The sequence below is a fragment of the Rhipicephalus sanguineus genome, chromosome 1 (genome assembly GCF_013339695.2).
Source record: "Rhipicephalus sanguineus isolate Rsan-2018 chromosome 1, BIME_Rsan_1.4, whole genome shotgun sequence".
NCBI lineage: Eukaryota > Metazoa > Arthropoda > Arachnida > Ixodida > Ixodidae > Rhipicephalus > Rhipicephalus sanguineus.
Genome location: NC_051176.1, coordinates 257,576,954 through 257,590,164, shown reverse-complemented (window position 1 = coordinate 257,590,164; position 13,211 = coordinate 257,576,954). Strand labels below are relative to the sequence as shown.

Below are 13,211 nucleotides of genomic sequence, written 5' to 3'. Positions count from 1 at the left end.
GAAGCTGCACGTCGACGCCGCGAAGCAGATTCCGCCGTTCGAGCCCGCGAAGCCGAAGCTGCTCGACAAGCTGCACGGCTGCGGCGAGAAGACCCCGCCGTTCGAGCCCGCGAGGCCGAAGCTGCTCGACAAGCTGCAGGGCTGCGGCGAGAAGACCCCGCCGTTCGAGCCCGCGGGGCCGAAGCTGCTCGACAAGCTGCACGGCTGCGGCGCGAAGACCCCGCCGTTCGAGCCCGCGAGGCCGAAGCTGCACGGCTGCGGCGCTAATCGGATCTTCAAAATGTGAAGGACCGTGAAGCGGCGAGAAAGCGCGCGTACCGGCAGGCAGAGCCCGAGGCTGTGCGAGCGCGTGAAGTGGCTGCAAAACGCATCAGGCGGGCTCTGCCCGAAGGCGCCGACGCGCGCTTCCAGCGGGACTTCCTTGATAACAGTTTCGGCCATAGTTGCGGTGTGTGCAACAGATTGTGGACCTCAAAAAATCTAGTCACAATATCTTCGATCAAGAAGGACCACGCTCGCGCCAATGCCATCGCCGTGCTGCAGCGCGAGTTCGCTTCGCCCCACTCATCATCATTCACCACGTGGATATGCTGTGATTTTTTTTCCTTTTTTTTAATCTTATCTCTGCCACGCTCAGTACAAGTTTACCAAGGCTTATAATGGGCGCGCATTTCTTCGCACGACTGTTCTTGCAAAGGTTAACAGGGCAACCAGTCAGACCACTTCCCGCACCTCTTCATCAATGGGACTATATCGTTCCAGTGCCTTTTCGTCAGATTTTAAAATTTCTGTTCAGATTCCTTCTGTTCTGTTCAGAACCGTATTGATAAACTGTAACGTACCTCTCTCTCTCGGGGCATGGTGGTACAGGCAGGCGATAATCGGTGGTCTTGAGGTCTGGAGGATGTGGCAGAAGATCAAAGGGCCGGTTTCAAATGACCTTACCGATATAATGCACGGCCACTATGGTGTCGAGTATTGTCACCCTGCAATGACAGCTGCAGACTATATTCCATGCCGATTTATTCTTATGGCAACTCTGAGATGGTTCGTCAGCGTACCGTCAGTACAATCGACTCAGAATACAAAGAAGCAGAAAAAAAGAACAACATGGCTTGCGCCTACGAGTCATCTTAGGCAAATGCTTAAGGGACCCTGTGAGTTTTTTGTATTTTGCTTTCGCGAACGGACAGAATTTGTAACGCGGCCAATAGCAAATTGCGGTAGACTTTCCTATAGACGATATTATTTTTGCAAGCTGCCTCTGGACCATACGATTATCCAACTTGCTTCACGAACACATGTTTCATAATGTTTCTTTTACATTTCCCCTTACGCTAAGGCGGCAACACCGCAAGGCCCACTCGAGACACTGGAGAGAAATACCAATTTCCTGTCCCGTCGGATGTCACGTCTCAAGGCGCGCCAACCTTTTCTTATGAATGACATGCTGAGCCGTTTTGCTCACCTGTATACTTCATATTCATGCGTCCGCCGGCGGACTCAACAAGTCTTTTGAGAAACGAATGCGAAAAGAAACGCATATTAAGCGCGAATATTTCGAAGGACGACTTCTGCTATAAAAGCTTAAAAATGTGTTAGCACTCATATTACGAGAAATTACGGCACTCAAACCTGCAACGAAGATGAACGCTCTAAAGTAATACTAAGAAATACACGTAACAAGCTGGGCTAAACTCTTTCCATCAGAACATGCAAATCTCTCTCTCTCTCTCTCGCTGGACTATTACTTGTGAACATAAAACGCACGCGTTGCCTAAGCCCCAGCTATTTGGCTTATACTTGCACGTGTAGGCTCACAACAGTCAAAGGGGCATTAAGCTTACGCCCACTGAGCTCTCGTTGCAAAAATTCCAGCAGACTGTATGTGGTGAGATAAGTCTCTACTTGCCAAGAATATTGAGTAAATGGGGCTATTTGTACACTCTTGTTAAGACTAGTGCGCGTCTTCCCGCTCGTTATTTTATTTTTTTCCTGTTCACATTTTTATACGTTATGTATATTTCAGAGTGAATCTGACTATTCTTAGCTAGTAAATTCATTACTGTTTTCTGCAGTGTACATTGCTTCTGTACGTGCATTCTCCAAGCAAACGTGTGGTCTTTCAATTGTAAACATATGTCCTTTGCTCTCTGTAGCTACTCCTAAAGTTAAAAACAAGGAATAACACACTATATTGTTGCCAGTTGCCGTATCAATGACTCTGTGATAAGTATGCGTTATATTTCCAATTATCGACCACATTTTTTTTTACCCTCGCATCCGCGTTTAGAGCGGGTATAAATAGTCTTCATCCAAGTCATCGCATGTCGACGCGACCAGCACAGGGGCTGCGTGTTTGGTTACGTCACAGCTGATGGCGAGCGAACTATGACGGGAAGCTAGCGATAAGGACAGGCCGGACGCTGTCATGGTCGTCCGCTCCACCTGTCCCGTAGCACCCCGGCCAGAAATGGCTGTTCGCTACAAGCGATCAAAATTCTGGCCTATAAGCTGCTGAACGCGTAAAGAACACATGTCTATTTTAAGGGCAGCCTGTTCAGACACTGCTGATGGCCTGTTTTTGCAATGAAACGTGTGGTAGTGCTCTGCCTTTGATCACAAGTTCTGTATAGCATACTTCGCCTAGCGCACGTGTTTATCATATGACCGGAGCGATTTTACACCGCACCAAGAAACTAAGAAACTATGGGTCACGAGCGCAGTCTCCCTTCTGTCAAGAGATTCTCGGAAGCCTATTGTGTGGCTTAACTCGTCATTGACGTAGCACGTGGGACAACCCATGGTTATTCTATTCTGTAGAAGTGTTATTTAAGCCCAGGTATGGACGATGTCGAAGTTTGCAAAACATTTCACCAAAACGGTCCCCTTTGTAACAGTCGCATCAGCTTTAGATAACGCGATGTGCACGTGTACTATTGGCGTCAAATGAAACCCGAAGAGTAGCAAGCATTAGAAATGGTACAGTGCGCGCCATCCAGTCGTCACCATTCGCAGGTGCGCAGCACTCCGGTTTGGCAACACTGCGCATGTCCATGGTGGTGACTGGACGGCACGCACTATACCACTGCTAATGCTTGCCGCTGTTCGGTTTTCATTTGACGCCGATAGTGCACTATTTTACTGCACCATAAACTCGTAACTCTTGATCGCATGGTACGAGTATGCAGCTGACAAAGACGCGCGTTTCCAAATCCAAGAGAGTGCAATAGCGGAGCCTCTGGTCGCTGTCACATGCGGGAGAGTCAAGTGACTATGACGTAATTGGTAGAGCGACACGTCGCTGTCGATTCTGGTTCTGGCAGTGGTGATGCTGACGAAATAGTGAAAACTGCAAAGCGGCACGGCCAAAATTACTAGCCCGCCCACTGACACGCGCCAACTACTAACAATGGCAAAATAGCGATACTTACGCAACGCCAGGCAGAACCTTTGCTTTTCATTCAAATTGTACGATGGTGGTATGACGTCATACGTGGCGTTTCTGCTAAAGTCACGTGACTATCCTGCACGTGACGGCGACCGAAAGCTCCTCTATTTATTTATTTATTTTATTTATTCACAAAACCCCCACAGGCTCCAGCAGGAGTATTGTGTGAGGGGGGGGGATTATACAGTGTATAAGATCACATAAGTGGAAGCATTAAAACGAATACATGTTATGCTACATAAAACTATAAATAACCTTGCGCTCTTTAGAATATGAAAACAGGCAACGCCGTCAAAGGACACACTGCTGCGATGAAATCTGTCAATCTAGCGCTTTCTGTTGCGCAATGATATTTATATGACTTACATTATTTATCTACATGTGAAAAAAAAACAAAAAACATGGGAATGTAGGCTACATTAGAACCGGCTATCCCGTCAACATGATAGTAGTATAGAAGAAACACACAAAAACAAGAGATATATAGCTTTATAAAAAGTTAACTTTCGCTTACGCAGCTTATCCAAGATAAACCTGAAGCGAAAATATGTATAAAAACTTACCTCGCCGAATGGTGCATGCACGACTGCAGCAAACTTTCAGTGAAAACCAGTGGTCGAACAAAATGGCAGTGGAACAACGTTTCGACAAGGGGATGTGTCTTCATTAGGACAGCCAGTGATTCGTCACACGGGAACCACATCACCAGACACGCAGTGTACCAACCCTGCAATTAAAGTAAGAAATACGACTACGAAAAAGTCAGCAGACTGAATTAACACAAGGAAAGATGACGAGACGGTAAGAAGCGCTTCGTCCCACCTCGTCCTGTCTCACTGAGTTAATTCGGTGCGCTAATTTTTTCGTAATTGACCTTTACCAACAGTACTGCTCGTAAATCCTGACAAGGAATACGACGTTTGTTCCACGCCTTTTGAACTAATGTGTATCTGTTAATCTCGTAATTGTTTACCACCGCTTCAAGTAATTAGCGTTTGAATTTTGGAAACGCGGCACCGCAATTTTGTTGCGTGAAATTTATTTCTTCCACGTTACACTAGTACTCTTGTATTTATGCTATTACCAGTATTTTTCTAACGGCTTCGTGCTGGTGTCGATCCATTTTACATAAAATGGAAGCTTTTATCCACCGCTTGTCTGTTCAAAGGGAAGGAATTGATTTATCGATTTATTGAATGTGCAGGCGCCCCCGAACATCTCAATGGCGCGAATAAAAAAAATTCATAACGAAGTGCCCGTCATACGAAAGAAACAGCAGAGAACGGTTTCTTCCGCTTCGTCGCGCTGTATCCCTGCAACAATTTGGTATATAGGTCAAGAGTGGGTTGATTGTGTCTGGTTAGCCTCCCTGTCTTCTCTCTTCTTTTCCTTCCTTCCTTCCTTCCTTTTTTTAAAAGTGGATAAGACGTAGTCGAGCAAGAACTGTCGCAGGAGCCAACGCTTTGACAAGTAGAACGTGCATTCATCGGGGCAGCAGCTTTATAAGCGCTTTTATGTGCGCCTAGCTCACTCTGCCCCACCTTCAATGTGAAGGACATTAAGACTGCGCGAAGGGACACTGAAGTCTGAGTTTAAAAAAAAACAATAAAAAGTTCAAAATATTTGTTAGAAAAAGAAAGAGCTTTTTCGATAAGTAGAGATAAAGCCTCAAACGGCAAGAATTTCGGGGTAAGTAGGTACATGCCGATCTCGTGTGCGTGGCATTCTCAGAAAGCAGGAACTATACATTGAACACCCCCCCCCCCTTGCCGTTTTCGCATCTTTAAACTAGGCTTTGTGGTTAAATTTACACTGCTTCTACGAAGTATATCTCCCTTACTTCTCTCTTGTGAAAAGATGCGCTTGTTTTTTTGATGAGATTACAACCATAAATCAATTGGTGAACAACAATAGAAAATACCGATCACTTCTTCATTTCTTAATCGGCAACTGCTTTCGTCCCCTGGTTAACTTCCGTACTGAATATCGGCCGAGTGCGCTATACAACCACTCGGCGCCAGCAGCTAGCGCCGTGCCATTGCAGTGCAAGGTGGCGCAAAACACCGTAGTTCTCCGCATCGCAGGTGACGTGCGGCAAGCTGGCCAGCCGTCAGGTGCAGTGCTTTCCAGCGCCGGACGCGTTCAACCCGTGCGAGGACGTTATGGGCAACATGGTGCTGCGCGTCGCCGTCTGGTTCGTGGTCGTAGCCGCGGTTTTCGGAAACCTGGCCGTGCTTCTCGTGCTGCTCAGCGGCCGCCTCACCGTCTCCAAGTTCCTGATGTGCAACCTCGCCTTCGCCGACCTCTGCATGGGCGCTTACCTGCTGCTCATCGCCGCCGAGGACTTGCACACGCGCGGCCGGTACTTCAGCCACGCCATCCTGTGGCAGCACGGTACGTTCGAACGTGCTATACAACGGCCGTGCCATGAAAGCGCTGACGGCACGCGCACTCGCGGCTGCCACGCGGCCCCTACCACGCTTTCTAAGCCGAGCTCAAATGTGGGCGGTAAATGTCGCTCCACTTCTCAAGCTCAAACCCCGGTCTCGTTCGTCATATTGCTCCCTCGCTGAAACAAATTTTGACGGCACGCCTTTTCTTCCGCTAACGCTCGCCCCCTCCAGCACGTCATCAGTATTCATTCAGCGGCGTAACAGCGTGGCACCGAACGTAATCGCTTCTTTATGGCGGGTGCATCCCTACCCTCGAGACCGCAAAACAGTAAGCTTTGGAAAAAGCTTTTGCTTGTAGCCAGAAGACCGTAAAGTTTTTAAACTTTTTAGGCACTGAGCACGACCCTGCTGCTGGCTGTACGATCACAGGCACGGAGCCACTTTTCAGCCGGTGCCCCATAGGAAAGTCGAGACCATTTCGGCGTCTCGTTTCAGTATGCAGAAGCAGCTCTCATTTTCGAACGCTGGCATGAATGCAGCTCAGAATAAACAACCGCCACATAAACAATGAGCAGTATAAGAAAAAAAAAACTGCATTCAACCTATGCTATAGAACAAGAACCGTTGTTTCGTGCTCGCAAAGCGGCACTGCTACCCCAGTGCAAAGAATACGTTGAAAAAAAACGAGGGAATAATACTGTCGTCTGCATTTTCAGTTTCAAGACGCCCCCCTTTTGGTTAAAAAAGAAATAAAAAATAAAGGTGGTTGCATTTCTGTCCTAATAACTTACTCACTGCTTATATACCCCTCTAGGCACTTGACATTTTCTTCTCAAGGACACTGACTAAACTACTGCAAGCGGTAATTGTTGCGCTCGTGTAATTCTACGCGTATGTGTTCTAGCCCTATGTGTTTATTGGCTTTCATGGTACGCTTTGTTGAACGCAGGCGCTGGATGCAAAGTAGCTGGATTCCTGACCGTGTTCGCATCTGAACTTTCGATCTACACGCTCACGGTGATCACACTGGAGCGCTGGTACGCCATCACGTACGCCGTTCACCTGAACAGGAGGTTACGACTGCGCACCGCCGCGCGCATCATGGCGTGCGGCTGGGGCTACGCGCTGCTCGCGGCCTCCCTGCCACTCGTGGGCATCAGCAGCTACAGCAAAACGTCCATATGCCTGCCCATGGAGAACAGCACGGTGGCAGACTTCCTCTACCTGCTCACCCTGCTATCGATGAACGGCTTCGCCTTCCTGCTCATATGCGCCTGCTACGCAAAAATGTACCTGGCCATATCGGGCCAGCGACCACGCTCCCACTGCGGCAGCAAGGACACGTCGGTGGCCAAGCGCATGGCTATGCTGGTATTCACCGACTTCGCCTGCTGGGCCCCCATCGCTTTCTTCGGCCTGACGGCCGTGGCCGGCTACCCGCTTATCGACGTGCCCAAGTCCAAGATCCTGCTTGTGTTCTTCTACCCCCTCAACTCGTGCGCCAACCCGTTCCTCTACGCCATCCTGACCAAACAGTACCGGCGCGACCTGTCAGCGCTGCTGTCCACGCGGGGCCCTTGTACGCGCCGCATGCTCAAGTACACATCGTCCTGGCATACGACGCCCACCAACCGCCTTCTGCGTAACAAGGACAACAGCAGCACATCGCGCCAGACCACCGAGCTGTCCAACCGCACACAGAAGGGTTCGCCGCACCCAATCAAGAACAACTTCACCAAGCTGGGCCTGCACGAAGAGTTTCTGAGACGCCAGAGCCTGTTGTGCGAGCACATGGACACTCCCATTTGACTCCGGCCGACCGCAGAGCCCGCGCACTCGTCGCGCAGTCACAACTGGGCCGCCAGCCGCCGACCAGAACTTCTCGGCAAGGTGCCGTCTTGTTTCACGGTGGACTCGTTTTTCGAGAAGCCAAGCGTCGACAGCGACACTACGGAAAGCACGCAAATAAGAGCCTCATCGAGATCTTGGCACAGAACGATGTAAACGATGCATGCTGGTTGACTATTTGCTTGCTTCGGGCCATCTGCCAACGAAGCAAAGAAAACACCTTGTCGACTGTTCTGTCACGTTGCGAACTAATGCACGGTTCGCATGGTTCACAGCTGCGAGAGAAACAAAAAAACTAAAGTGGAGGTTTGTCAACATACATGGGTTCGTGGATCGGGATTGCCCGAGACTTTGGCTGCCATTACTGCCCTACGGAACACCACTTACACTGACGTAGGCGTTTTTATTTTTTTTCTTCATTCTTCTACTAGTAAAGCACGTAGTCTGAACCTAGTTTGGCCTTATAAACGACTGCATGAAACTTTTAAGACGACAAACACGCAAATGCCAGCCTTCGCTTGGAATTCCTTGCAGCGTAGTCTTAGTATTCAGGCCGCTAATGTCATTTGCGTAATTATTTTCAGACATAAGCTCAGGCAACCCAAACGAACGCGACGAGTTGAAATTGTTCGGCACTAACATTCCACTCACGTTGTAGTACATCCTGTACAGTCTGTCAAAAACAAAGCACGATCACAACTGCATGTCACAAGCCGTAATAATTGTTCACGCTATATGGCTAAACGCTGATTCTTCTTTCACAGTTTCATATATAGGCGCTCAGAGAGCAGTCTAGCGCCCAGAACAGTTTGTGAACATGTTCGCTGTATTTTGCTGGCAGCCGTAGCCGCACCTAAATGTTGACGACGGCCCATGTTTGGTACTTGCAGCGCGCCTCGAAATCTGTCGCACCGCCAGTTCCGAGCGCCGTCGTCAATGCTTCTCCACAATAAGTCACATGGTGAGGAGAAGCCTGCTTTCACACATTTCTCTCATTAAAGGCGTGAATACAGGGACCACTAACGAGTATTTGTGGCAGAGCACGTTTCTAGGGCAACTATCAGCTAGACAGTGCTGAAACTGAATCACCTAGTTTCTGTGCAAGTGCCCACTGATACCACCACTACTGCGTCGAGCACTTAAGAATACCTGATACGTCGCGCATTAGAGCGTGGTGTGCCCGACTCGGGCTGAATGCCCATACTATGAGGGGCAGCGTTCAATAACGGGGTAGAGACATCTTGCACTGGGACCTGTCGTACTGGGGAGGCGATACATACAAAGACTTCCCAATATGGACGCAAACCGGGCAACTCATACTTGGGACAACGAAGCTGCATAAGAGAGTTCTCCTACCTTCCTAGGGCTCTGGTTCTACACTGCCCAAAATTTACCGTAAGCTTTGTAAACGCTTCATTACATCCAATACCAATCTTTCACCACACTGGAATCTCCTCAGTGAAATAAATACTAAATTCTGGGGTTTTGTGAGCCAAAACCACGATATTGGTTATGAATCATACCACATTACAAACTTCAATATGAAATTTTACCACCTGGGGTTCTTCAACGCGCACTCAAGGCACGTGTTTTATTTATTTATTTATTTATTTATTTATTTATTTATTTATTTATTTATTTGTTTGTTTGTTTGTTTGTTTGTTTGTTTGTTTGTTTGTTTGTTTGTTTGTTTGTTTGTTTGTTTGTTTGTTTGTTTGTTTGTTTGTTTCGCCCCCTTGCAATGCGGTCTCCATGGCTGGGATCAAACACCCACTACCTGGTAACGTCATAGCCACTGATCGAGCTACTGCGGTGGGCTCCGAGTCCTTTTAAGCGTTTCATTATATCCTCATCTAGTATTTGCACACTGTCCATTATATCAGACGCATATTCGTGTGCGTTGCAGCGGCTTTAGTAGACTTGCGGCTTGTGGAGACCGACCACATCGCCTCCCAAAAACCGTTGTGGAACTCTCCTATGCGGTTTCACCATAAAACACGCCTGGATGTTACCTGTACAATTTCAGGCTGAGGTTACGGCAACACACTCCGCAATACATTTGGCCGACTGTACATTCTTCCTTGCTTCTAGTCTAAACGCTACATTCTTCGTCGCTCTAGCAAATTGTTGTACGCGTATACACGCAGAAAAAGCACGAACAACTCTTTTCGAATCTTTTCGGACAAGTTCAGCAATAAAAACTGACGGTAGTTGCCTCGTACGTTTTCCCCTGACAACCGACACTTCCAACAAGCGAGAGCTTTCACAGGTGGAAGTCTTCAAACTACGATCTTGAATCGTACCGGACTTAAGCTAACAGCGAAGTTGCTTATAATTTCTCACAGACGATGATGGGTTAAATCATGTTGTGTGTAAACGAGTTCATTGATTTCACTGGTACGATGGCTTTCTTCGAGTGGTTAATCTTGCTAAACTTCCCCTGCAGCGCGTTTCTTTATATTCTTTCAAGAGGATTGAGAAGCAAGAACTAAAGAACAGAAAGCACCCAACCTCCTCGTACACTTTTCGCCTAGGTTTCTTTTATTTTATTTTTTCTTGCTTCCTGTTCTTACTTTGAAGGAAGATATATCCCTTGGGTCACACACAGAAGTGTAGGGTGTTCGGTGTAGGCTGACGCGAGACGCTAAGGCAATCGAGACACTTCAACGTTGAGGCATTCCATACGCTAGTGTAGGCTTCACATAATACATACTTATGTTTCTATTCCTTCGGGAAAACCTAAAGCATCGTTTTCAACGAGCATAATGAACTATTCTTGCACTGTAGCGGCAGGCACGTCACTTGTGCTAATGCACACTACATCTTCGCATTGGGTTGCCGGAATTAGTGTCTGTGGCCAGTACAACGTTGGCTTCGCTTAGAAAGATGAATCAAGCGTCCTAATTTGCAGGCATGCTTCGGCTGAACCGTCAAGTGTTGCAGATAGCCCGTTTTTTTTTTTCAGAGAACAAATTTCGATTCATGCGTACGTGAACCACGTAGAGCGCGTTCTGGCGATTTTCATTTCCATTCGAATTTTCACACCATCCTGAATCGGCAGATCTACTCGTCACACAAGTATGGCGACCAATTCGCCTTCTTTTTACTTCACCATAAAAATTAACTCAGCTTCTACGTCACAGTCAATGTAAAATGTCAGTTGTTAATAGAAAGGGCGAAAGAGTGTCGTGCTCTTTAAGGAAGTCTCAATATATCTGGGGTTGCTGTTGAGTGTCTGTCCTGTCTGCCTTGCCTCTCTTGTTTTTTCCTACAAATTTTCCCGCTCTTCGCAATGTCCAACAGTTAATAGAAGCGCTACTTTTTTTACCCGGAGTCTATAGCTCGTCCAGTACTAGCCCTTAGCTGTTTGCACCCCCATCCCATACTTTCCTCCCCTCTTTTTCGTCATCGTCTAAGCTCGCGAAACCGTGTACATAGCTGGGGGAAGGCTTATCGTACGTTCGCTTTGATATTCTCGTCAAAGCAAGCCGCGGGCACACGTTATAATCCGCCTGGCCACTAGGCATCGAGGCACGCTACGCCCGTATGGCCATCATTACAGTACATTGCGCCGCAGCGACGCATGCGCCAAATGGCGGCCTTGGCTGGGAGACGCTGTCCGCGCGAATCTAACGAATGAAAGAAAAGGCGCCGGCGTGCATCCCGTGCACAAGTCGTTACCGCGTGTCCATGCGCAGAAACGCTGTGCCAGCACCCGACGTCACACATTTCAGTCCGGCCCCTGTAGGCCACTGAGACTAAAGTGATTCTGTTGTGCCCCGTGTGGTCCGATGGTTATTGCCTACGATGTTTCCGTTGAAGTGTACTGTACGCCGTACTGTATATACTCAAGTATTTGTGAGCAGCACGGGGCGGTGATGGTGATGTTGTAAGGCCACGTTAAACTGGTTAAACTAGGATTAATATGATATACATTTTTTGTCAAAGCACTTGCAAATAGTACAACAAAAAAAGCGTTGTTCCGAAAAATTTTTTTTCTGTGCCCAGTGTGTGCTTGTTCGCTTGTAAAAGAAAAAAAAACACACGTTATCGAGAATATGCAGTGTGCGAAGAAGCTACTCTTTTTTTTTTCAATGTTTCTTTTTTTTTTTGCTGCTGCTGCTGTGAAACTTGCGAACTCAGCCGTGAACATATTCTCTGCGTTACTATGGTACTAATATCCACAGCATACTAAGCTTCTAATACAGCAGGATTAGTACGGTTTTCAACACATGGACCTGCACAGCGCACCAAGTTTCTCATTCTGTGACGCCCGTGTCGTAGAAGTCGTCTGCAATGGTGCATGCGCAAAAGAATATACATTCGGACTGAATTCTTAAATGAGCTTTATAGTAAAACCATTCTGTTGCACTTTTTAGGAGTACATAAACAAACAAGGGCAAAAACACGCTCTTTTGTGTGTCACATGGAAACTGAGTTCAATGGCACTGATCACCACACCTGCCGCATTAACCGCATTGCGCTTTTTTTCCCTGCATTAATAGCTTCCACTCTACGCTGCCAGTTCCAGAAGAGGTAGTCTGAGACTCACTACGTGTAAAACAGTGAGGCACAAAACTATAACGTCGAAGCAGGGCCCGAGCACAACACGTCAGATATATTTTGTTAGCGATGCCGAGCTTTTATAAGCGTAAAGATGGGCTCCAAAATTAGGACAAGTAGAAACTATGTCCTCAAAGGTGGGCTACTGAAATCTTATATCTCAAGGTAAACATGGCAAAGGAGAGAGCAGTTGCGAAGGGCAAATTATGGTATCCGTTAAAACGAAAACGGGCAGATCGGTCTTGGACCTCGGCGAAATAGTTTAGTGCGCCAGGCATCCGTCCCTGCGAAACGCACGCGCGCGACATTTTTGACAAACGAATCACTACGCTAACAAGAAGGTCACCTAATAGAGGACCACTTTTACTTCTTTGCACAGCCTGTGGAGTTGCGCTGAATTGTAACACAATGCTCTGTGCGGGCACAAAAGACCTCCTCATTCCCGGTTTTCTAGCAAAGCGGAGTTTCTAAGGGACCCACAAACACGCTCGTTCTTTCATTTCGCCGCTCGCCGCGCCAAAGATGGGGACCTGGTTTGTTGCCTCTTTATCAAAAGTGGAGCGCCTTAACTGCGTACTTGGCAAACATAAACACATTAAAGCGACAAAATAAAAACATTTCACAGACACACCTGAAAAAGAATTCTGAAGGTTCAATTATGCAGAGTTCTTCCTCTTGGATGCTCAGAAGGTACATGAAAGAAATGAATCTCGAGATAGACAGCCGTGCAGGCTTTCTCAAGGGAAATTGCTACTACTTGAACGGTGGGCGGGAAGCAAGAGTAATTACCGCGCACACCCACTCGGCTTTACTCATTTCGTTCGCCTTGACTTCCCTCTGCGCATCAGGAGGCCTACCTTTTGGGAGCAATGGTTTTCTTACAGATCGCCGATTTTACCACCGAAATTACATTTCAAGAGAAATGTCAGCCCAACAGCTGCGTTGTCCTTTTAAAT

General features: G+C 47.5%; 1 protein-coding gene across 1 annotated transcript in view; it reads left to right on the top strand.

Annotated features, from left to right (window-relative positions):
- The window catches only part of LOC119382488 (lutropin-choriogonadotropic hormone receptor-like), a 242,594-nt gene extending 233,894 nt beyond the window's left edge, over positions 1-8,700 (top strand). The window contains exons 12-13 of the mRNA XM_049411513.1: positions 5,536-5,845; positions 6,794-8,700. Coding sequence (XP_049267470.1) covers positions 5,536-5,845; positions 6,794-7,653 — 1,170 coding nt within the window. The 3' untranslated portion in view covers positions 7,654-8,700. The remainder of the gene's footprint in view (positions 1-5,535; positions 5,846-6,793) is intronic.
- Positions 8,701-13,211: the final 4,511 nt, after the last annotated feature.